This window comes from Mya arenaria, chromosome 11 (genome assembly GCF_026914265.1).
Source record: "Mya arenaria isolate MELC-2E11 chromosome 11, ASM2691426v1".
NCBI classification, from domain to species: Eukaryota; Metazoa; Mollusca; class Bivalvia; order Myida; family Myidae; genus Mya; species Mya arenaria.
This window is the reverse complement of record NC_069132.1, coordinates 18,340,475-18,366,486: the sequence shown is the minus strand read 5'-3', so window position 1 is coordinate 18,366,486 and position 26,012 is coordinate 18,340,475. Positions and strand designations below refer to the sequence as shown.

The 26,012-nt window shown below is 38.0% G+C and overlaps 1 protein-coding gene and 1 non-coding gene across 3 annotated transcripts; both read right to left on the bottom strand.

The window, feature by feature from the left end:
* Positions 1–1,021: 1,021 nt before the first annotated feature.
* LOC128208135 (multidrug resistance-associated protein 1-like) lies at positions 1,022–25,947 on the bottom strand. Of its 2 annotated transcripts, none has more exons than XM_052911513.1 (32): positions 25,464–25,947; positions 14,282–14,458; positions 13,830–13,964; positions 13,480–13,608; positions 12,009–12,125; positions 11,516–11,580; positions 11,156–11,293; positions 10,750–11,022; positions 10,454–10,646; positions 10,213–10,351; positions 9,772–9,953; positions 9,386–9,523; positions 8,576–8,722; positions 8,003–8,087; positions 7,723–7,792; positions 7,465–7,591; positions 6,970–7,146; positions 6,626–6,793; positions 6,155–6,347; positions 5,800–5,866; positions 5,575–5,710; positions 5,087–5,318; positions 4,722–4,866; positions 4,234–4,399; positions 3,830–4,029; positions 3,536–3,656; positions 3,327–3,428; positions 2,983–3,129; positions 2,358–2,516; positions 2,034–2,200; positions 1,637–1,831; positions 1,022–1,231 (listed from the first exon to the last, which is right to left on the bottom strand). In XM_052911513.1, exons 1-32 carry the CDS (start codon positions 25,476–25,478, stop codon positions 1,120–1,122), a joined length of 4,617 nt encoding a protein of 1,538 aa, XP_052767473.1. In that variant the 5' UTR covers positions 25,479–25,947; the 3' UTR covers positions 1,022–1,119. The 2 variants fall into 2 exon arrangements, with proteins under 2 accessions (XP_052767473.1, XP_052767472.1); XM_052911512.1 differs by lacking the exon at positions 25,464–25,947 and adding an exon at positions 15,179–15,242.
* LOC128210034 (U1 spliceosomal RNA) lies at positions 25,410–25,581 on the bottom strand. Its single transcript, XR_008257101.1, has one exon. It is a non-coding gene; the product is annotated as a U1 spliceosomal RNA (small nuclear RNA).
* Positions 25,948–26,012: the final 65 nt, after the last annotated feature.

Sequence of the window (26,012 nt, the reverse complement as noted above, 5' to 3'; positions counted from 1 at the left end):
TCGTCAAGAATTTGAAGTACTCGTACGTGATAGAGCTTTATGTTTACAATGTAAAACACTGGCTTTTATGAAGAGTTATCGTTCCATAGGATTCAGCAGTTCCCCTCTTACTGTGTAGCTATCTATTGACAATAGTACACCGTTGGTGTGCTGATGTATAGGTCTGTATTTTTTTGTGCACGCTGTAAGAGTCCGCTGTCTGCATACGTAAACAGAAACATGTTAGATATCGTTTGATCTATTTCATAAAGTCTCATCCGACCTGCAGTTGGGCGGAATTAAGCAGTGATCGATTTTTGCGGATAAACATGTATAAACACTGGTAAAACTCCATTTTACGAACAAAGAAAGGAAAGTTAATGCATGTAACATTTTAACAAATCACAATTTTACATTGAGCATGAAATATTTATACTTAATTGTGGAAACATTTACGACTATTGAAATAATATCATTTCTAACTAAAAATACGATTATTTTCTTAATTCCTTGTGGGCACATGGAAATCGATATCCGGTTTAAAATAAAGATGCGCATCATATTGAGTTTTGGCTGTAGGGCTTGTCCCTGTGTTTTCTATTATTATTATTGCTTTAACATTCTCCCTTACAGTCTAGCAAAAGAAAATAAAGGTCATCGGGCACTTAAATCTCCTAGTTATTGGCAAGATACAATAATTACGCGACAGTAAATACTATAGTCACCTTATCTTTATTCAGCTTCAATGCGATCGGCAAATTTAGTTTGATTAAATGGTAACTAAATAACAAAAAGAAAATTGCACGAACACGGATTCGGATTCATTGACATGTCCCTGTGGTTTGCGATATAATAGTAATATATAAAATAAGAACCATTTGTTACAATAGCAGAAGAAGTATTTAAAAGTCGAAAACAAGAAGAAACCCTGATATTTTAGACGACTAGATAATATATTTGACATATTACAAGTTACTTATGAAAAACATCGATAAGCAGAGGATAAAAACAAGCGTTTGGATACATATTTTTTTATTAAAACACAACGATAGTGAGTTCGGTTCATAGGCTTTAGAATATATCATTTCACTTGTCGTTTTTTAACAACGTAACGTCCAAACCACGAAGTATTTTCATGTTTTAAACTATACCGGCATCCTTCGCCATTTTGTAGAAAGCGCTGTTTGCGTCTTGTAGAAGATTTCCTGGTTTATCCATTTCAACTATTTCGCCTTCAGATAGAACCATCACCCTGAAATAAAAACCAGTAAAATCATGCTTAGAAGGGTTTTGGCTACCAATCCATGCCGTCTTTTTTGCAATATTGAGAAATATGTACTTTGGTGCCCTTGCTTTGCATTGTCTCTTTCTCTTTGAGTGATTGTTGGACAAGCTCACTGTTAAATAAATGACTGCCTCATAAACATTAAAGTTGAAATGTAACGGTAAATACCTTTTGATTATGCACGCATGCCGTCGTATTACTCATAAGTGAAATAAAATTCATGTTGGTATCTTCTTTCCATAATAAATTTTGTTACGATAACAAACTTTACAGGGTCACAGTGTTCAGTCCTTTAAGTTTTAAGTTTATACTATAAATTTTACTATAATTCCTCTTATGTGATTTGATTTCAAGAATATCATTTTTACAAACCTATCATAGTCAATCACTGTGTTCAGTCTGTGGGCTATAGTGAGTACTGTACATTCGCTAAATTCCCTCCTAATTGTTTCCTGAATTAGTTCATCCGTCTCCAGGTCAACAGCCGCCGTTGCCTCGTCAAGAATAAGTATACGGGTCTTGTGGAGAAGAGTCCGCGCTAGGCAAACCAACTGCCTTTGTCCGACACTAAATCAGTCGCACACATAAAACACTTTATACACACATAAAACACTTCAATAAAAGGAAAAATGTCAATTATAATGCAAGGGCAACTTGACATACGCGATGTATATGACAAGCAATTACTTAAGTTACCATTACGACCTAAATATGCACATAACAATATTTATACAAAGAAATAAAACCAAATATATTAACTGAAGTATACCTTAGGTTACTTCCCCCTTCGCCACACTCATAGTCCAGTTGTCCATGCATAGCGTCTACGGACTCCTTTAGATGTGCACATTCAAGAGCTTTCCAGAGCGCTGGATCATCGAACCTTCCAAAAGGATCTAAGTTCTCTCGTAGACTTCCGGAAAATAACACTGGATCCTATTTTATACAAATAGAAGAACTTAAGTCAACGCTACTGTGCACATCTCTCCAATAATATAATAGAATTATACTCATTTGGTATAAATGTTTTAAGAATGAAATACAATAGTATGGACAAATAGATTTACAAACATTGGATTAATAGACAATTTACCTGTGGTAAAATAGTGAGTTTATCCCGAAGATCGTGGAGTCCCATATTTGCTATGTTTCTGCCATCGATGACAATGGACCCTCCTGCAGCTTCGATCAATCGAAACAAAGAGAGAGCTAAAGAAGATTTGCCAGCCCCGGTCCTACCGACAATGCCAATCTAAAATGGAAGATACATACCACAATGGAAATTACCGGGACAAGCAACGAGATATACTAACCCTAACTCTTGGAACAGATATACTAACCCTAACTCTTGGAACAAGTTTAAGGCCTTTCAGACACTTAGCGGGAGACACACAACACCTCCAAATACAAAGACATGCTATACACATATACATCTGAAGAGCATGAAGCGAAGCCGATTAGCAAATTAAGTGAGATAAACTCTCATGTGATGACGTTCATTTTGTATTTGTAAACTTCTTGAACCGGCACACCTTTACCTTGGGTTAGGTTTATAGATATCCTTCTCTACCTGGTTCCAAAGTGTCTTCATATTTTGAGACATGATTTAAATACTGCGTATAATTATCATTCTGGATGTGTGATCCTTTAGTACAACAAAAATCCGAGGAAGCAATCTTGATATGTTTCAGATTAACCTTATACCGTTTAAATCTTACTTTTTCAGCGGACTGTATATGACAGTTTAATCCCTTCAATGTCAGTTCAAGACCCTCGCGATAACGGGTTCGGTACATTTTCAGTTCAATATCCCCTGTACGTGGCCATTCTCGGCTTGGGCGTCTCGCTGGTATCGACCATGGAGCCTAAATAGAAAAATTAAAACTTATTTAATAGTACAGATACCGTTGTTTATATTCACTATTAAATTATTACATTGGAGACATAAGGCTTATTCCGTACTGACTGCATACACTACATTAATATCGTATGGGATAAATGCACAATCTTAAAAAAAGTCTCAGAATGAATACGAACTACATATAGATGAAGTTAGTCTCACCTCAGAAATAAGTTCAGTGTACTCCGAAACCCTCTCTGCCGACACAATATTCATCTCCAACTCACTTATTGCTTGTATGACCAAATTAAGGCTTATTGTTATCTGAAAAAAACAAGTAGATTATCATCGAAATGACGAAAAACAAACAACATAAGTACAAACCCCAACATAGTTAATAGAAAACATGTATGGTGAAGTTTTTGGCTTACTTGGAGTGAATATGTGACAGACAATCCCACTTGGGCTCCGTTAAGATCGGAGAGCAGAGCAAATATTGCAGCAGCTAAAATCAAGAAATTTCCAAGTGTCTCAAGTCGAACTGCGATCCACCTGTAAACATATATACCGGATAATAACATTGCGTTTCCCGACCCAAATATTTGAGTTAAATGGTGCTCCGGGGAGTTAACATTTCAAATTTCGTCAACATAAAACTTCAATAGTTTTAATCTATTTCAAATAACATGTTTACATACAGCCATAAGCTCAGTAAAATAATTTACCGTCCTGCCGACAACGCAGCAAAGTAAAACTTCGCATTTTTGTCGACCCTTCTTTCTGATTCTTTGATAAATCTATCCATGCATCGGTAGGCCCTGATAACGCTTGCTCCGGAAATAGATTCACTAAAATGGTTGTAGATAGGCGACCGGAGAACAGACTCCATTCTCTTCACTTGGCGTGCCGTTGGTAGGTAAAATTTCTAGGAAAGAAATAAGGGTTGGTTTTGTAGTTTAGATAAATATAGTACAATTACGAATACATACTTAATTTACCAAAGACAGTTACTAGTAGTACAATGTTTGTATATACAAATGGAAAACACAAATATTTTTGAAAACGTACAAGAGGTAACAACAAGGCTAAATGCATTTTATTGGCGTATTATATATTTCTAGTATCTTACCAGTAATAAAAGATATATAATTGTGACAGGTGCTATAGCTACAAGAAAGATCGGAGTGTTGATTGACACCACAACAATAGTCGCAATGGTGCTGAAGATCTGAATGTTCCATAGACGGAAATTCAAGGGAAGGCGGTCATCCATTATGTCAATGTCACTTGAAAATCTGGAGATATTAAAAGATTTAAATGATTATGTATGTGTTTTAAAATCACTATTAACATTATAATGTAAATAAAAAATAATCATAAACGGGCAATACAATAGAACTGAAGACATGCCAAGCAGCTGAAACATTTACTGTGATCATTTGTAATGGTTCAAGGAACAGAATCCAAACTCTTGATAAACGACAAACACACAAGGATATAAAAAAGTTTATCAATACATTTAAGTGTTAAAACTTTTGATCAATTAGCTATTTTACACCGACATTGTGTACAAACTATTCAGGTTGTTATGACATTCGAAATACCATAATTATAAACCTGTTTATTATCCGCCCGACAGGTGTTGTATCGAAAAAGGACATAGGAGATCTGAGAATGCACTCTAACATCCGGTTGTGAAGTATTCCGGAGGCGCGAACCATGCGAGTCATAGCAAATATCCCGAACGCAATGATGGAACCTCCTTAAAAAATAAACGTTAGTCTGTCAATTAAGCATAATGTGAATAGAAACATAAATATTAAATTAAGATATGCTTAGTGTAAAACATTAAGGGCTCAGTCTAATGAAATACAGTATATGGTTTACATATATATGTATTGTTTTATGTATTCATATCGTAAACGAAACAGTTTGTTCATACTTATTTAAATTTCGATTATGCGTTCAATGTAGGCACTCACCTTGAACGACACCAATCACCGTGTACCATAAAATATAATAAATGAAGCGATTTTCATACTCCTCTGTTTGGCCAAGAGATTGGTTCTTCATCAGTTCGTCCTCGGTCCAGTATGTCAGCCAGTAGTTGGAAAAGACGTTTAAAGATTGAAAACCGATAATGAACACCATCACAAGTATCAATGCAATTATACCCATGGCTCTGGCGTATGTTCTAAATACAGCCCACTTCACCTGCAATACGGATGTCAGAAAAAAAAAGAAACACATTGTATATACATTTCAATCCAAGCATGTAACAAAATATAAACAATGAAATATATATTAATTTACCTTTGGTCATCAAAAAAGGGATTGTCAGCATAGCGCAATTAGTCATAGAGCATAGCATTGTATTTTTAAAACAAGATCCGAAATACAAATGTATCTAATCATTTTGAAAATCGAGTTTCGTTTAATATAAAAAAATGTTTCAAAATCCAACACCTACAGAGCCTTTCTGTGACTGTTCTTCCTGTGTCAACCTGCTTACACCTTCGTTTTTCAGTTCTGAACCTTTTAAAGCTGTGTCCTTTGAAAAGGACATTCCTAAGGACTTTTCCCGTTCGGTTGATTTACGATGTCTCCTGTTGGTAAAACAAAACAATGATATTATATATCATTTGGATACGTGAAAGAATGTAGTTTCGTAAAACAGCTAATTTAAATAACAAACCTTTTCACTGGGGACTTCCCAGATTTTGTGATTGGCTGACCACTCTGGTCAAGTGCTTGTTTCACATCTAAAATAATGAATGTTTCAGATGACATATCTCATTCTCAAGAAATAGTATAAGATAAAAACATTTCAAGTAACCACGTATCAGTTATGAACTGCAGTCATGGCAAGAATTCGAGGGCGGTCCCCAATATTTATTGTTAAAGCTATATTGATGCATATGGCATTTCTGTGCGTCGTGTGCACGTTTAGAGTCTCTCGTTCAGTGTCTTTTGGGCTCCAACCATGTGCATTAAACAGGGTTTTAGCTTTATTGTTTTACAACTGGGCTTGTCTCCATTGTGTTATTTACGTTCAATGATTGTATCATCTGCATCGGATTCGTCATCAAACTCCAGAAAGGTCTGTATAAGGTTTGCAAAAGCGCCTCGTCTTGATATAAGTTCTTCATACGTTCCAGCTTCTGTAATCTCTCCATTGTTTAAAACCAAGATTCGATCAACCATCGGCAGCCAGTGTATTCCATGAGTAACAAGTATTCTTGTCTAGAGGATTAGAAGTATATCGAAGTACGTAAACATTTACATTATCTAGTGTTTATCGAACTGCAAAGTCTATCCTACTCGCCAGTTTATTAATATAATAATATATTATAATTTGATTTAATACTCCTATACAATGTTTAATTCATTATTTATTTAATGTAAAACAATATGAATTATGTTCTTACAAACTCTGTTTTGTTTTAAATCTCAAAATTAATAAAACTAGCAAGTTTCTTTCTTCAATTAGTGGTTATTTTGATATTTTCAGCCTTTATCACCTTATGTTTCAACAAGCCTTGTGATCCTATGACATTTTTGAAGAGATGTTTCCCAACATGCGAGTCTACGGCGCTCAAAGGATCGTCAAGCAGGTAAATATCTGCGTCACTGTAAACTGCACGAGCGAGGCTTACGCGCTGCTTTTGACCTCCACTTATGTTTATACCCTAAACATATATTACTTGGGCTAATGAATCATGACTATGAATAATAAAAATGGTACACAGGTTATTTTGCCAAAAACAAGAGGTTATAAATTAAGTAATACATATTCAAGATAGGGGAGTCATCTATACAGGGAACTTAAAGGGAAAAGGAAAGTCAACAAAAGTGAAAGTGCAACCTTTTCACCAATTTCCGTCATATCTCCACCGGAGAGTATCTCCAAATCCTGAAGAAGTGCACATCCATTAAGAACCTTGCTGTAACGGACTTCGTCCCATTGGTGACCAAACAGAATGTTATCTCTTACAGTCATATTTTGAATCCAAGCTTCCTGTGGCACATAAGCAACTTTCCCCTTGCAAAATAAAATAATTAAATAAATTGAGAAGATTCTTCGGAAGAGCAGGATAAGCATGAAAGTACCGGTCTCGATTTTATTAAGTATGTTAAATGATACGAATTATAAACAAAACAATGCCAACAGCACTGGCTTGATGGAGAGGTATTACTGAAAACTGAACGTATGTCGTACAAAATAGTCCCTGTAATAAGGCTGTTTTTAGATAACTAAATAAGGACTCAAATCTGTTTCATTACGTATTTTGTTTATGCTTTAAATGGGGGAAACTAAACTACGTATTTGGAACGAAGACTGTTTTTGACTCAGTTGTACCTGAATGGCAACATGTCCAGCACGCTTCTCCATCTCCCCGAGGATCGCCGAAATAAGGGAAGACTTTCCGCTCCCGACCTGTCCCACAACCGCAATGATCTCTCCCTTGTCAACATTTAGGTTTATGCTGCGAAATAATGTTGTTATATATTGTTATAATGGGAAGCATGATATTTATGAGAAATAAACAATAAATTGTTTTTTTTATAAAAAAATTCTTCAAGAACAAGTCACTTTGTCAATAACAGTTATACAAACTTGTTCAACGTAGGGCGACGATCTACTTCGGTCCACGAAAATGATGCATTTTCAACATTGACCACGTGATCTAAAATGATATATGATGCAAACAATATAATATCATAATAATGTGTATTAACATTTATAATGGCCATAATACTTCATACATCAATACAGACGGATTGCATTAGAAACCCCATGCAAACCACATACATTGTGACATTGTTATGCCTTCATTTATCAGAATGTAAACGTAACCCGAACACACAGAATGTTAAAACGTGAAAACATGACAAACCTCCTTTGGTCGTGTATTCCACTGTATCTTCCTTCACATCTTCTTTCCAGAGAAAAGCTTGTACCCTCGAAAATGACACATAACCCTTGAACAATGGAAAAGTTACGGTCAAAATTAACGTGATTTTTATAAAAATAATATGTTTTGCAAATCAAGATTTAGCACACATTAAAAGCCGGGGAAAAGTTATTATGGGTGTCCGTTTGTCCCAAAAACCGTTACAATATTTTGTTTATCATGAATAAATGTTATGTAATTTATCATTTCATAAAAGATATACACTGTAAACCAGCCATTGATAATTGAAGGCACAAGGATATGTTGTTGTTTTTTAAAAACTTTCAGTACTATTATTGTTATAGATGTATTGGCTCGGTGGAACCTACAGATACTAGTGTGCTTTTAAGCTGAATGTATTAAAACTGAAACGTTAAAACAGCAAATAAGCAGCCACGTAACTTACAAAGTGTATCTCATAGTAATATAAGTTTTCATAATAGTTGTGACATGGGTTTCATTGCTATTATAGAACTTGGAATGAAAAACGAAGTCAGTAATACTCAATCCACGTACCTGCATAACACCATTCACAACGAATGGCGTGAGGACGATAGGTGATCGAAGAATATTAACCAGAGACAGAACAACGAATGCCGTCTGAGCGTCCAGGTAATGCACTGATCGAGTCAGCGTAAAGGACAACACAAGCAAGTAATTTATCTGCAATAATAAACGAGTTCGTACATTGGAATCTTCAGGGACGAACTCAATAGCTATATATTTACCGATAACACTACATAAAGTCACAAGATCCATGACCTAACTGACTCTAAGACGTTTTATTAATAAACATCCTTTGACACGTCTCCCAAATGAAAATCATTCAACCCACTTACACCTAGAAGAAAACAACGGAACTAAGCAGCCTAACATTTGACGTTGACCTTTGTTTGAAGACGCAAAGTTCCGGGTCAAACAGACCTTCATAATTATAAGCAATGTTATTTACTTATCTGTAAAAAATGACGGCCCACTGGTAACAATTACATATTTGCATTCACTAAACTTAAAGATGGAATGAGTCGAAAAATATGCAAACTAATTATGATGTCTATAACAGGGTATATATTGAACGTTCTGCAGAGAACAAAACAGCCGGAAGTGAGGGAGAAGCTCGAAGTGAGGGAGAAGCTCGATCGAGGCTTTCAGTATTATGTTGAAAGTTAAAAAACGTTAAGTCGATGGACTTTCAAAAACATCATTTAAACGAAATTGTGTAAGTGAATTTGGTTTACAAAATATAATCAGTGACCAAGGGTTCCAATGAATCTTAATCACGCGAAAGTGTGACACTAATATGTTGTGCCGTATAAAAACAATTACCATGAATGGACTGTGCACGGAAAAGAAAATTCCTGCGGCCGTCAATAGTGCAAACTTCCATAGACGTTTGATTTCCTCCTTGCGGATTGAGGCAACTTTGTTTTGGAATGGAATTTCCCATGAATACATTTTCAAGACCTGAAAAAACCCAGATGCGTTCATAATACAGAGAAATAGTGAGTCGAAAACTTACATGCACTAATACAGAAGGGCACATGTGGAGACTTTAAAAGGATCAACGTGTATGTTCGAACTATAGAAACGCAGCAACACACTAGACTGTAACATTATGTAAAGAGTGGAAAACGTCTTTTCGCAAAAAAACACTATAACAGTTTTACCTAATATATCGACTTAACAAAGGAACAAATAGTGTCTATCATTACCTTAATTCCATTGATGACCTCGTTGAGTATTTTAATTCTTAGGCTCTTAAACGCTAAGATTTCGACCTGTAGGGACTGTTGGCAACGTCCAATTATTGAATTGATTATTATGGCAACAACAACAAACGCTAGACCTGCAAACATCGCAATTCCCATCTGTCCCCAAATCTGAATCATACCAACTGAAAATACGTTTGTTATCGTGTACAAGTTCATGAAGTCGAAGAACATTCAATCGATAAGCAAATAGCAAGGTCGGATTCGTTTCACTGCCATAAGAAAACAAGTTATTGCTAAGGTAAATTATTTGATTTGATGCAACCAAGATTCAAGTAACTTAAACGCTACAACACACACTACCTGTATACGTTAAGCTTTGCTGGAGGGGAGGGGTAATCAGACATATTAATGTATCATCAAGTAAACAAAATCAACGCCTACCTATTATCACGAACGGCATTGAAATTATATGGTGCGAAAACATCAGTGAATCCTGAATCCTTTGACAGTCGACAGACATCAAGTTTACAATTTCTCCAACGGTTGATGTTTTCTTCGCCGAATTGCTAAGTGTAAGTGCCTACAATTGCGTTCAACAGAATAGGGAAAGAGTCTTATGAAGTTAAAAAAATCTGTAAAAGAAATATTGTATCAATATGATAAAAGTATATAAGGTTCTCACTTTTCTGTACACAGCTCCTATAAGCGCTACTCGGATAGAAAGCCCGAGGCTGATCATGTTATGGAGACAAGTTTGCCAGAACAAAGTTTTCAGCATGCTTGTAGCGAAAAGCGACACAGCAAGGCAATACCCCATCCATACCGGGTAATATGCCCCAGGGTTGTCTCTATTGTCGATGATCTCAATTATTTTCCTAAATCAAAGAAGATAATTCAATATTCAAGCTTATATCAAATGTTAAAAATTGGTGTTAAAACATGAAATAACGCATGATTAAAAAATTGAATAAAACTTACTGTAAAATAACGGGTTGCAACAAGTTTACACAATCTCCAAGTATTTTGTATCCACATGCTTCCAGCCACTTTATACCGTAGGTCTTTGCTACAACTTTAAATATTGATGTACCCTTATTGTCATCAAAATCTGGATAGTGCGTGAAGGTCAAACTATGTCCGCTTGTTGGTTCTTCGTAATCACTGCCTAGCAACGGTGTTTGTTCGCTTGCGTATGGATCGGATGAATCGTATGATATAGAAAACCGCCCGTACTTTGTGACTCGCTGTTTCCTTGAAATAGTTTCCTTTTGCAAATGAATATGTCAAATTAAAAGAATTACGTTTTCAAAAGTAACACTTCTATGGATTCGACTTCAATGCCTTGCATTTAACAATCGTTGTTACTGATAAATCCGTCAGTTACCTTTTTTGAGTGAGCCTTTTCTCTGACTGCTTCCAGCATTTCAGGAACGCGGGTACGAGTCGTCCGCTTCTTAGACGAGTTGTTTGATCCCAAAGGTCATTGGCAGACAAGGTCTCTTTGTAAGCTTTCACCACTAGCCTGTGGATAGGTATATAAGCATTAAAATATCAAATAAGTGAACAAACACTTCGACTACACGAAGTGGAGAGATACTGCTTTTATCCGGATTGCATATTTCATGTGGACTGTTTAAAACTAAAACCGAACATTAAACCGGGTTTATGTTTAAACTTTTTGCTACTGAGCTTGTTTCTGTAGCTTTTCGCATAAATACTGTTTAAAACTAAAACTAGTGCTTACGATGATATCCATGAATATGTTATCTTGTTCAAAACAGACGCATTCTCTTCTGGACACGGATTGTCCTGAAAAAGCCAGTAATAAAATGTAGCAACTGTCAATGTTCAGCAGGAAATTCAAAACATAACCTAATTTAAACTAAAGAAACACGCCAATTAGCAATATGATTCACGTATACCCGAACTTACACTGAACGAGCGTGAAATCACGTCAAAAACAACATTGTCAAACCACACGTGCGTCAAAAATGTTTTAATATTAGTATTTCCACTTCAAAACGCATTCGTGTTATGCATATTATTCTGTTTTCTATTTCTCTTTGTCGCTTTTTGTTTTTGTCGTTGTTTATTTGTTTTTGTTTGGTGTTTATGTTGTTTTCGGTGGGCGGGGTCGGGGTCACGTGGGCGGGGTCGGGGTCACGTGGACGGGGTCGGGGTCACGTATATAACTTATTTTCTAAACCAATGTAGACCCATTTAACTTGAAAACTCACATGCTCCAAATCTATATATCCTCTGGTCTTGTATCTGTCAACGAAACACCTGAGCAGAAGCTGTATCCACAGAAGGATCAGCTCCATGACATACAGGGTACTGGTTGTGCACCAAACCTGGAGGGGTCAAACACATGTTTGTTTATAATTGTTGTAGGAGGGTATTTCAAAAAGTTATTTTATAAATAGTATAGCATGTTTAACATCGTCATTTTAGTCCAAACCTCTATTGGAACACGTTGGTAAATTTTTCATTTTCAAAACGTGATAGTTTTTTTGTAGAAATTGACGGTGTTATGCAAACTAGATTTAAGTGGACAATATTTGGAATGGTCAATGAAATAAGATATCTTTTCATAAAATTATAATAGCGAATTTCACTTTCAATTTATCAAAGCACGTTTATGAAATGATGTCTGATATAGATAAAGCTTTATTCAAGACGACTATGAAACAGAAAATCAATTAATCAATGAAAACTGTCAAATGAAGTTTAAAAGATGACCACTATTACGGCCATAACACCATCGAGTGTAATGCATGTTGTTGCTGTAAAGGAAATAGAGAGATTGGCGATAAATGGTTTTAGATATCGCTTATGATAAGATTAACAAAGGAGTACATTTAATATTCTGGAATTTTGAAAGTGCATTTTCCTGTTATTTGAACATTCCAAGTAAACATGAAGGGAATGTGTTATTTCCGGACATTTTTTTACTGTCACTAGATACAGAGGATGTATGTCAATTTGTAGATGCAACAAAGCGTGTTCGTGATTTGCATGATACTTACGATACCAAACGATACGATACGATACGATACGATACGATACGATACGATACCATACCATACCATACCATACCATATCATACCATACCATATCATACCATACAATACAAAACAATACAATACAAAACAATACTATATAATATGAAACAATACAAAACAAAACAAAACGATGCCATACAAAACAAAACAATGCATTACGGCAACATAATGCTCTGAACATTTGACATTGCGTTGAACATAAAAATTATATCCAGTGTACACCTTTGTTTTATGAAAGCAACAAGGGCAGTCACAAACTGCCATATCCCCTGCTGAGTAAAGAACAGTATCAACTGCGCCTTACGACAAAAGATTGCAATTCAACAATGGAAAATATCTTAAAATAACTGCGCTATCATACATTTCCTAAATTAGATCTATCTGTATATGAAGTTGATATAAATACCTCAAAGACTTTTTCAAGTAATGTTCCGGACAGAAAATAAATATGAACATAAACAAAGGGCAATAATAAATGCACATACGCGCACACCTACCATAACTGTATCCATCTTCGCCAATCGGCGAGTGATAAAAAACGGTACTGTTAGATTTGGCAAACACCCACTAGACGAACATTAAACAACGTGTGGTGGTGAAGACTACTTCTTTAAACACAGCAAAAAAAGAATATCTTACGAACCTTCGCTGTGGCCATTGAATATAGTGGCAGAAGCCCACAGACGGCAGCCAGAAACCAGAACATGAAGATGATACCGGAAGTTTTTACCCCGTTGATCCGCATGTAATGCTCCAGTAGTAACACCAGCAGCTGAAAAAATGGTAAGACAAAAACATTTGATTCTTTTTTATAACTATACTAGGAGAGGAAAAAATCTAGATTTCCAAGAACGCGTGCAAAATCATTTTGATGATGCATCTTTCCAAATCGGTGTGATTTTAAAATGGCGACGTATATTTCCTTTATAAATGCATTTCTTAATGCATAGTCTGCATGAATAAATTCATACGCATAACTGTAGGGTCACTTACAAATGTGGCAAGTTTTACGGCAATTGCGAGGTAGTACACATGTGGTACTTCCGGTGTAAGCACACAGCGGTAGCCCGAGGTCGTTGTCACTGACACCGCTGCCAGCAAAATGCAAAACAACAAGCCCGACACACACTGTAAAAAGAATGATTCGTTTTCTAGAGCAAAACCAGCCGTCTCTAATAGTGCATATGTTTGCTGGAATTATTCCAAGCTAGAAAGGACCAGACTTGTAACTAAATTTCCTCTACTCGGAAAAGCATTGAACCAAAATAGCAAAATAACGATTAATTGTATTTGCGTCACGAGGTTATTGTTAGTACCGAAATAAGATATTATAATAAACGATACTAATTTCCACTGCGTTTTCTTAACGCCAATAAACAGGAAAACCTCCAGACGCAGGAATAATCAACTCTGGCAATCTATCCTCTGGCGTAAAGGCTTCTTACAGATTTGGCTACTTGAAGTGGTGTCCACGGAAGGGGCGTAGTCCTGTCCCCGTGTGCGATGTAGAGCAAGTAGGGCCCCAGGACCACCCACATGTAGCCGTACGGCACCCAAACCAGCACGCTCTCCTCGAAGCATGGGCTGACTTCCGGCACGTCCTGGATCAACCGCGCATCGTCCTGCCAGCATAAGTGATTACAAAAGTGATGAGCTAACAATAACAACTATAGGCACACAGCGTCGTCAAGGCAAACCAAAACAAAACACATGATATATACCCGTGTCATTAAAGCAGTGTGTTGTATTTCTTTTCTTTTTTTTCGATTTATTGTTTCAAAGTTTTATTAGCAATCATACATTATCAACAGTGCGTTTGATACTTCAGCGGTCAAGGTCTTGTATAAATAAGGAGTCTGCTGATGGACACCCAAGCTCCAAACTCTAGCTGTATTGGTCAATATTTAGGACACAGGTGTCCTGCACATAGCTTGAACACTAAGATATAGTGGGGGTTAAAATAATACTCGATCGAGAATATTTATTGAATTTCCTTATAATTACTATACATATCTGATCAATATGCAAGTACTGAAGGGCCATATTTTAGTGTCCAATCTATGCGACGAACACTTAAGGTTGAGGAGCTCGGGCTCTCTTCAATAGCCTATTTTTAAATAGTTGTGTGTGTGCTTGTAAAGTTAGTTCTTCAGTATTAAAATGTACTTGTAACAAAAACATTCATCTTTGTCCAATATTTAGAAATTGTTTTAAAGTAAGCGGTTGATTCAAATTCTAAATTCTGATAAATCAAACGATTTTTATACGAACGTGACGTGTTTGAAACTCTTTGAATACGTTTTACTTCCTAAAAATGACAGTATAATAAATTTATACAGTACCCATAACGGAAATCCCCCACAGAAATTCTCCCAAGAGGACACATTGTTCACCATGATGGACGGACTGACAATATGTATGGTAGGCTAGCGTTATGAAGATGTTCAGGGATGATGTATTCACCATCACGCCGAGTAAAGCAAACGTCATTCTTTATGCGTGAAATTATGAAAGTGTGTGCGTATGAATTCAAATCTGCTCAGTGGGATATTTATATTTCGTAGGTGATAAGTGATAAGATATACTGACGCCATATGCAATGGCGCAATAATTGACATTTGACATAACAGTTCGTTGATTAGAATGTAGGTTTTTACAGATGCCCTCAGGTGTGTTAGGCACATCGCCTGTAAGCTATGGAAGCTGGTCTAACTTTACCGGTCAATTTACATGTACTCACTTAAATTTATTTGACAATGTCTGGTACTTGTTACAATTCACTATGACTAATTGATCGTCGTTTTTCCAAATGTTGTGTTCATTAAGTATATACAGAACATTAATAAATTCCGAATGCAACAAAACATACATAACAAATAAGTTAGTGTCAAATTTTGATCTACCGAAAAAAGAGCGGGCTATCGAGTTACGAAATATAAAACTCATCCTCTATAACATCCACATTGTTATTAAAACATTAAGGACATACTCTTGCTTCCGCCGTATGCCGTCAAGTCGTGGCTTGAGCACGTAAAGTTAGCTTAAATACTTCCTAAATAAAGGGGAAGTCCTTCAGGTAATACTTTACATCACATAGGGATTTTGAGTGTTTATAATGGCCACATTAAATAGTGCTCCTTATATGTGTATGCCAGTCATGCCTTAAGCCGACCAGTGTGATCAATGAACCATGAAAAAACATGATGCCATTTTATGAGTAAGAGTGGTTCTTTTCCATCATGCAAAATTTCCCCCCAACAATAAGGTTTAAGTAGACGGATCAAGCTAGCGCGCAATAAGTACCGTGCGGATATATTATAACGATATTTCAAATACGCACGTTACTTATTGCACGATATGCTTGACAATATGCTACAAAGAGTTATTACACCCAACTCAAGTCAGACGTACTAGTTACAGCATCCATTGTCGTTCAATAAGTAGCGTGCGAATAGTCACACGTGCTAGTTACTGCATCCATTGTCGTTCAATAAGTAGCGTGCGAATAGTCACACGTGCTAGTTACTGCATCCATTGTCGTTCAATAAGTAGCGTGCGAATAGTCACACGTGCTAGTTACTGCATCCATTGTCGTTCAATAAGTAGCGTGCGAATAGTCACACGTGCTAGTTACTGCATCCATTGTCGTTCAATAAGTAGCGTGCGAATATATTATAGCGATATTTTAAATACATACGCTACTAATGCACGATATACTTGACAATATGATACTACAGTTACTACACCCAACTCAAGTCAAAAGTGCTAGGTACTTCATCCATTCACCGAATAATTCACATTACACTGAAAGAGCGCGGAGTTCTGTATAATTTCAATCACGGCTAGAGGGTGTATGAGAGTTTGCACCATAAAGTCAAGGCAAAATTCTAGTTGTCAGTGGAAAACAAAGTATCATTTTATTTCTGAACAACTTCCATTAAAACTGTCAAATAAGCGGTTATTTATGTTTTGAAGAAGAAAAACGTAAATAATGTAAACAATAGACAATGGGGAGATTGTTCCGAACTTTGTTGAAGTTAACAACGAGATTAAAGACATCGTTGTTAACTATTGAACGTGAAATATTTCATGATGTGCTCTTTGATTTAATGGGAAAAGTACAGAAGAAACAGTTGCCTCAAATCTTTATGGATACACTGCATATCTCTATTGAATCCATTTAACCGTCGGAACAGTAAGTATTTGAAAGTTTACGACGAGTGCGTGAACAGATAAGTTCTGAACAATCGGCTCAATAATTATCAATTTTATTTTATATGTATTCGTCATTTTGGTTAACCAAAAAAATGTTCGTTTTGCTTTTGTTTGAAAAGTTATTACAAAAGTGGTTACAATTATATACAAAGTCTTACTAGATAACGTTTATTGGCTTTTTACCATGTTAAAAAAATTAACAAACAATAGCAAACGTTTGATATGTCGGCTGATTTCTACTATTTCGTGCAAATGCAATACTGCTCCATGTGGCTTGATAACAAATCCAACCTCACTTGGCGCATTTTCGCCCCACCACTTGGCCCATTTTCGCCCCGCCATTTGGCCCATTTCAGACCCGCCACTTGGCGCATTTTCGACCCGCCACTTGGCGCATTTTCGGCCCGCCATTTGGCGCATTTTCGGCCCGCCACTTGGCGCATTTTCTTCGACCCGCCATTTGGCGCATTTTCGACCCGCCACTTGGCGCATTTTCGACCCGCCACTGTATGCATTTTCAACCCACCACTTCATGCATTTTCAATCCGCCATTGGGCACTTTTTCGATCCGCCACTTGGCACATTTTTAACCCGCTAGGTGGCAGAATTTGAATTTAGACTCTTTCGTCGCGAAAGGCGAAAACACGAAATGGCAGTATTGTTCAAAGTCACATACAATCAGATTCCATCAACTTTTTACTTTTCTAATAAAACCCTATGACCATCAAGCGATATTCGCAGTCCTTATTTCCACAGCAATGTGAGGCCATGTACGCCCAGTTTCCTTTCTGTATAGTGTTGCGACTCTCAGTATTTTGAGACCATGTACGTCTTAGTTCCTTTCTGTATAGTGCTGCAACTGTCAGTCCTTGTATTTTCTGTTATCTTCTTGTATAATCTGAAAAGTCGGTATTTATTAAACTATCAAACGAGTTGTTTGAAACAAAAATGATTTGGCAATGGGTTTTTAGCAAAGTCTATGTTTATAAAAATGTATGAAAATAATATTGCGTGCACTCAACTTTTAAACAAAACTGATATATGTAATGAAAAAGAATAATTATATAGGTAAATGATGTCAGAGAAGAGGGAGAAAGAACACTGGTATTGAATAAAAGAGAGTAGAGGATAAAGTGATACAGATCGAGCGCATTCAGATATGACGGGGCGAGAGGAGGGGAGGTAGATAGAAGAGAAGGATTGTGGAAAGATTGTAGGATTGCGGGTACAGGGTACGAAGGAAACAGGAAGGATGAGAGGTAAGGGGGAGAATATGAGAGGGGGTAAAAGTGGGTAACCAGAGAATAATTATGAGAGGTAGAGGTAAGGGGTAGACCAGGTGAGGGGTAGAATAGATGAGGGGTAGAAGAATTGGTGGTAGAATATATTAGGGGTAAAAGAAGAAGGGGGTGAGTGGTAGAAGAGGTGAGTGGTAAAAGAGGTGAATGGTAGAATAGATGAGGGGTAGAAGAGGTGAGTTGTAGAAGAGGCGAGTTGTAGAAGAGGTGAGTGGTAGAAGAGGTGAGATGGGTAGAAGAGGTGAGGGGTGGAAGAGGTGAGTTGTAGAAGAGGTGAGGGGAAGAAGAGTTGAGGGGTAGAAGAGGTGAGTTGTAGAAGAGGTGAGAGGAAAAGAGGTGAGATGGGTAGAAGAGGTGAGGGGGTAGAAGAGGTGAGGGGTAGAAGAGGTGAGAGGAAAAGAGGTGAGGGGTAGAAGGGGTGAGGGGTAGAAGAGGTGAGGGGTAGAAGAGGTGAGTGGTAGAAGAGGTGAGGGGTAGAAGGGGTGAGGGGTAGAAGAGGTGAGGGGTAGAACAGGTGAGTGGTAGAAGAGGTGAGTTGTAGAAGAGGTGAGGGGAAGAAGAGGTGAGTGTTAGAATAGGTGACTTGTAGAAGAGGTTAGGGGTAGAATAGGTGAGTTGTAGAAGAGGTCAGGGGTATAAGAGGTGAGGGGTAGAAGAGGTGAGTTGTAGAAGAGTTGAGTGGTAGAAGAGGTGAGTTGTAGAAGAGGTGAGTTGTACAAGAGGTGAGGGGTAGAAGAGGTGAGGGGTAGAAGAGGTTAGGGAAGAAGAGGTGAGGGGTAGGAGAGGTGATGGGTAAAAGAGGTGAGGGGTTGAAGAGGTGAGGGTACAAGAGGTGAGGGGTAGAAGAGGTGAGGGTAGAAGAGGTGAGTGGTAGAAGATGTGATGGGTAGAAGATGTGATGGGTAGAAGAGGTGAGGGTAGAATAGTTGAGTGGTAGAAGAGGTGAGTTGTAGAAGAGGTGAGTTGTACAAGAGGTGAGGGGTAGAAGAGGTGAGGGGTAGAAGAGGTGAGGGAAGAAGAGGTGAGGGGTAGGAGAGGTGATGGGTAAAAGAGGTGAGTTGTAGAAGAGGTGAGGGTACAAGAGGTGAGGGGTAGAAGAGGTGAGGGGTAGAAGAGGTGAGGGTAGAAGAGGTGAGGGGTAGGCGAGGTGATGGGTAAAAGAGGTGAGGGGTAGAAGAGGTGAGTTGTAGAAGAGGTGAGAGGTAGAAGGGGTGAGGGGTAGAAGAGGTGAGTTGTAGAAGAGGTGAGAGGTAGAAGAGGTGAGGGGTAGAAGAGGTGAGTTGTAGAAGAGGTGAGGGGAAGAAGAGGTGAGTTGTAGAAGAGGTGAGAGGTAGAAGAGGTGAGGGTTAGAAGAGGTGAGTTGTAGAAGAGGTGAGGGCTAGAAGAGGTGATGGGTAAAAGAGGTTAGGGGTAGAAGAGGTCAGGGGTAGCAGAGTTGAGTTGTAGAGAAGGTGAGGGGTAGAAGAGGTGAGTGGTAGAAAATGTGAGCGGTAGAAACGTCGAGAGTTGAACAGGTGAGTGGTAGAAAAGTCGAGAGTAGAAGAGGTGAGTGGTAGAGAGGGTGAATGGTAGAAGTGGTGAGGGGGTAGAAGAGATGAGCGGTAAAAAGGTGACAGGAAGAAGAGGTCAGGGGTAGAAGAGGTGAGTGGTAGAAGAGGTGAGGGGTATAAGAGATGAGTGGTAAAAGAGGTGAGTGGTAGAAGATGTGAGTGGTAGAAGAGGTGAGGGATAGAAGAGGTGATAGGGTAGAAGAGGTGAGTGATAGAAGAGGTGAGGGGTAGAAGAGGTGAGGGGGTAAAATAGAATTGGGGTAGAAGAGATGAGAGGTAGAAGAGATGAGGGGTAAAAAAGGTGAGGGGTAAAAGAGGTGAGGGGGTAGAAGAGAATTGGGGTAGAAGAGGTGAGTGGTAGAAGATGTGAGGGGTAGAAGAGGTGAGGGGGTAGAAGAGATGAGGGGTAGAAGAGATGAGGGGTAGAAGAGATGAGGGGTAAAAGAGGTGAGGGGTTAGTGGTAGAAGAGGTGAGGAGTAGAAGAGGTGACTGGTAGAAGAGGTTGGGATAGAAGTTGTGAGGGGGTAGAAGGTGTTAGGGGTTAGAATAGAGGAGAGGATGTAGAAGAGAAAAGGGAGTCAAAGAGGTGAGGGGGTAGAAGGGGTCAGGGTGTAGAAGAAGCCAGGGGTTGAAGAGGTGAGGGGTAGAAAAGGTGGGGGTAGAAGGTATGAAGGGTATAAGAGGGGAGAAGGTAGGAAATATGAGGGAGTAAGAGGTGATGGAGTAAAAGAGATGATGGAGTAAAAGAGATGATGGAGTAAAAGGAGAGAGAGAGAGAGAGATAACATTATGAATTATGACAGATAATGCGTGTCTTTGTAGTTGTCATTTGAGTAAAATACCGATTACAACTTCTGAGTATGTTATTGTTAGATCGCCTTACATTTCATATGTCTTTCAATTGAAAATACTGTTACATATTTAAAAAGGCACATACCCAATAAATACCACGGTAAGCAAGCAATAAACAGCAAATCCAAAGAAAACGAATCCGTTGAAGAATGACACAGTTTTCTGGTAAATGGTGTTATCCGTTACCGTGGTAACGAAACTACAGAGCGTCTGGACCACAAGTAACCCAGCGGCTAGTGTTCCTGAAGTGAATAAGCATTCTGGTTCAAATAAAGTATCTTCACTATATAATTATGTTGCACCTCTAGAAGTACCAACATTGCTTGATTATGTGTTTCGTTTTGTTTTTTTAAATAAATGGTTGTGTAATTTTCCAGCAGCCAAGAAATACGTAATACGAGCTCTTGTGAAGGCCTAAAAAATATTAACGGCAACTTCGGATGGTCAAAGCGCTCATAAACGTACAAAGAGAAGGTTGTGCCGCGGGCTGGTAAAGCTGGTGGACAGCTTGTATGAAGGCTTACCTTGCTCGTTCTCTGGTGTGCGAGATGACATGATGCTTCGTATAAGCGGTCCAGATATTCCGCTTAAACAGGCAGGAATAGAAACTGCAACATGTCAAGGCAAATAAAAAAAAATGTTGTAAGGATTCATCACACCAACACAAATATTAGTTATCTGTTGTTGTTGTTGTTGTTGTTGTTGTTGTTTACTGACGAATCATAAGCCATTTGATACTGAACATGGTAGAGAGCAATTTTTATCCCAAAGATATGTAAAAATCCTTACCTAAAAAGAATGCGACTTCCGATCTTGCGACAGCTTCCAAGCAAAATGACAACAATGTTAATAAAGAGCTTAATACTATGATTGTGGAATCAATCAACTTATGTTGCATCACAACGAGAGCAGCAAGGCCAACAAAGTTCATGGAAAATGATATGACGGCTGCAAAAATTCCTATCTTGAAAGGATTCCAGCAAAACGGCATACCAAGGAGGTACAGGTTTTCAATAGTCTTCCTATGTTCGGTGGACATATCAGCAAAGATAAATCCACACAACAGTAATATATGTATCTTTCTTAATCCTTTGTACTTAGAACTGAGATAAAACGCAAATGGTGCAAAAATCATTTTGAGCACATTCACACATTTCATTTTCTTTTCTTGTTTGTCAACAGTTTCATGAATACAAAAACACGCAATCAAGAAGCTGACACATGCTATCCCTGCAGCCGTAAATGCTGGAAGGGCGAAGCCAGATTTGGTGATGTATAATCCAGTTAATATAGCTCCAATTGATCCAGGAATGTATATGGCTATGTTAACGAACATTGTGGCCACTGCTCGCTCCTTTCCAGGTTCAGTTTTGTCTGCAACATGGGAAAACGTCACCGCAAGTAGCCCGACTCCCGTTAGCCCGTATATAACATTCGCAAAAACAAGATAGATAAAGTCAAGATTGAAATACACTATAAGGGCGGCAAGTAAATAGTACAGAACTTGTCCAAAGTTGGATAAGATGAACAAATACTTTCGGCCGTATGTGTCTGTAAGCACGGAACAAAAGAATCCGACGACTGGAGACGCGGTTTTTAACGCAATCGTTGTATACATCAGCCATCGTGACGTCTCCTGCTGAACGCGCGCGAGCTTGTCATAGTCTGGGTCCGAGTGGTTGGAGCAGGCGCCAAAACTCCTTAGAGATTCGTTTGGATACATCAAGGTCTTCACTCTGTGTTGAACCCAGTCATTGACCGAATAAACATTCAGCCACCCTGCTATGTAGACCAGAAATATAGACACAAGAGGTGCCTTCAATTTCCAGAACAAGCGATGTAGTTTAACTTGTCTGTTTTGTTCCCCATGATTAACGTTTGTGCTTCCATCATCAGCCATTTTGAAGAAATTGAAACAGCATCACACGTAAGATATTTAATTGTTGTAATGTCCATGACAGAATTGCTATTTATTTAGTACATAAGGATATGTAACCCATATCATATGCTCCAGTCATCTTTAAATCTAGAAAAGGGAACATGAAGATAAAAATAAGAAGGATAACAAATGTAACCTAGATCTACTTTTTGTTTGTTTACTTATTCACTGGTTTAACCAATTAATTTCTTTGTGAGTTTGCTTGCTTTCTTGGTGCGTGTTGGTTTGTTAATTTGTTCGTTGCTTGCTTTGTTTGTTTCTTTCTTTCATTGGTATGTTGTTGTTGTTTTTGTTACTTATGCACTTATTCCCAATCCCCCATGTGGTCCCTGGGTTTTGCTAAATATCTGAGTAACCATTACAGTGCTCCAGCTAGGCCTAAATAGCAGGGTGGGGCACCCTGCTGCCCTTTTCCAGCACCCTGCTGCCCTTAACTACACCCTGCTGTGCCCTTTTGTTTGACAGAGTCAGTTTTCAGAAATAAGTATGAAAATAATAAATAGAAATAGTTTTGACACTAAATTAAAGAAAACAGCTAAGGAGTAAGGTATTAATAACTAACTATTAGGATTGAAAGTAATTACAACAAATACACAATAAGAATTCGACATTGGCCCTTGCAAGTGCCCGATCAAGGCTCATTGAAAGTGCCCTTTTTAACCTAGCACCCTGCCCTTTTCAAATCCTGGCTGGAGCACTGGCCATTACACTGTAAAATATTCTTTCTTTTCGAAAGGACAAAATTATGCATTCAACGAGAAAGTGTGTGCATTGTGGAGAGCACTGTCAATACACGAGCGACGCGTCCATTCCATTCTCTACTAGCAACGCTGATGTCGATTAGGCCAATTCATATGGTTGGGAAATAGATAATTTGAGGTTCTATTTTGTATGTTTTTAGATTATGTTTTAATTATCTTTTCGCGAAGTTGACGATATTCGCAAATATAGTTGTTATGTTATGACTTATGAATGAGTAATGTCATTCTATGATATGTGGTGTATCACACTATGATATGTGGTGTAACACTCTATGACATGTGGTGTATCATTCTATGACATGTGGTGTAACACTCTATGACATGTAGTGTATGACATGTGGTGTATAACTCTATGATATGTGGTGTATCATTCTATGACATGTGGTGTAACACTCTATGACATGTAGTGTATGACATGTGGTGTATAACTCTATGACATGTGGTGTATCATTCTATGACATGTGGTGTAACACTCTATGACATGTAGTGTATGACATGTGGTGTATAACTCTATGATATGTGGTGTATCACTCTATGACATGTGGTGTAACACTCTATGACATGTAGTGTATGACATGTGGTGTATGACATGTGGTGTAACACACTATGACATGTAGTGTATGACATGTAGTGTATGACATGTGGTGTATCACTCTATGACATGTGGTGTATCATTCTATGACATGTGGTGTATCACTCTATGACATGTGGTGTATCATTCTATGACATGTGGTGTATCACTCTATGACATGTGGTGTAACACTCTATGACATGTAGTGTATGACATGTGGTGTATGACATGTGGTGTAACACACTATGACATGTAGTGTATGACATGTAGTGTATGACATGTGGTGTATCACTCTATGACATGTGGTGTATCATTCTATGACATGTGGTGTACCTCTCTATGACATGTGGTGTATCATTCTATGACATGTGGTGTATCATTCTATATGACATGTGGTGTATCACTCTATGACATGTGGTGCATCACTCTATGACATGTGGTGTATCACTCAACGACATGTGGTGTATCATTCTATGACATGCGGTGTATCATTCTATGACATGTGGTGTATCACTCTATGACATGTGGTGTATCACTCTATGACATGCGGTGTATCACTCAACGACATATGGTGTATCACTCTATGACATGTGGTGTATCATTCTATGACATGTGGTGTATTATTCTATGACATGTGGTGTATCACTCTATGACATGTGGTGTATCAATTTCAGAGGCGAATCTAGGACTTGGACGTTAAAGGGTGCGTAACTTGAACGTTTTTAAAATGGTGTTACCCAGGTTTCACATGTCCATATTTAAATAAGTTAATCCCTTAAGAAAAAGAGCAGGTTTATTTAACATTATTGAACTCAAGTGTGACTGAGTTGTCAGTTGTGTTGTGCATGTACGCTCGGGTCGGAATGAACCTATCTTACACTCTCGGCCATGGAAGATACTTATATTCTAGCCTGGTTAAATTATTGGATCTACTTATCTGAGGTGGGAGAAATTATTTATACTTAAGTATTTGAATTGTGTAATTTATTAACTTTACTTGTACTAAGGACTTATTGGTTTATTTTGTACATTTTAGGATTTATTCAAACCTTTGGAGTCTTAACGAATCTGAACCCATAACCTTCCTTATCAATGCTGAGAGACTGGGCACGGGTAACAATGGCATTACCCACAGGCTGTCACGTCACGTTTATCACAGGATTTTCCCATTATCGCAAATTTAACTCACAGTTCTTTATTTTAAGCATTAAAGTAACAGAACATATATTGAATTTCGGTGTAAAATAGAACTTTATTTCAACGAGTGATCACAGAAAAGTATATGATATATTGTTATTGGTTTCTGTAATCACGAGTGATTTTCATTCTATAGACCACAGACATAATACTAAAAAGAAAGTTCTCCCTAACTAGATAAAAAAGATTTTAGCACACTCATTCACAATGATTTGAATGTGCCCACACCAAGATATTACGTACCCGAGCAACTAACATTAGTGGCTATCGCAGGCATCAGCCCAATCAATGTTCAATGGTAGAGTGTCTTCCTAGTGGAACCGCCTTTATAATCACGGTGTCCCCTGTACCAGGTAAGAATGCTTCAGCTTGGTTCGCCCCTAGCTTTATGCTTCTCTCACCAAACAGTGTTCGACTGAATATTGGTTTAAATCATTTACATTGAGACTATTTCATTAAAGCTCAAAGTTGATTTAATGTTCACAACACTGCGAACGTCAGCAGATACTCAATCCTAGTTCTGTGTCCTGCTGTAGAAGGGCTGTAACGTCAAACATCAGCCAGTAATATATTCAAAATATGCTTTAGAACACTAGAGGTGAGCCCATGACATACAGATGTTTACACTGTTTTGTGCTGGAGGAGGCAGGGAACCCTCAAGGGTATTGTATAACACATGTACAACTGGGTTGAGTTGCAGTTATTTCAGGATATGTCGTGTACTCCATGGCATTATGGGACAGCCACAGAACCTTTCATCTCAATATTGACCTTGGCCTTGAAAACAGCCAG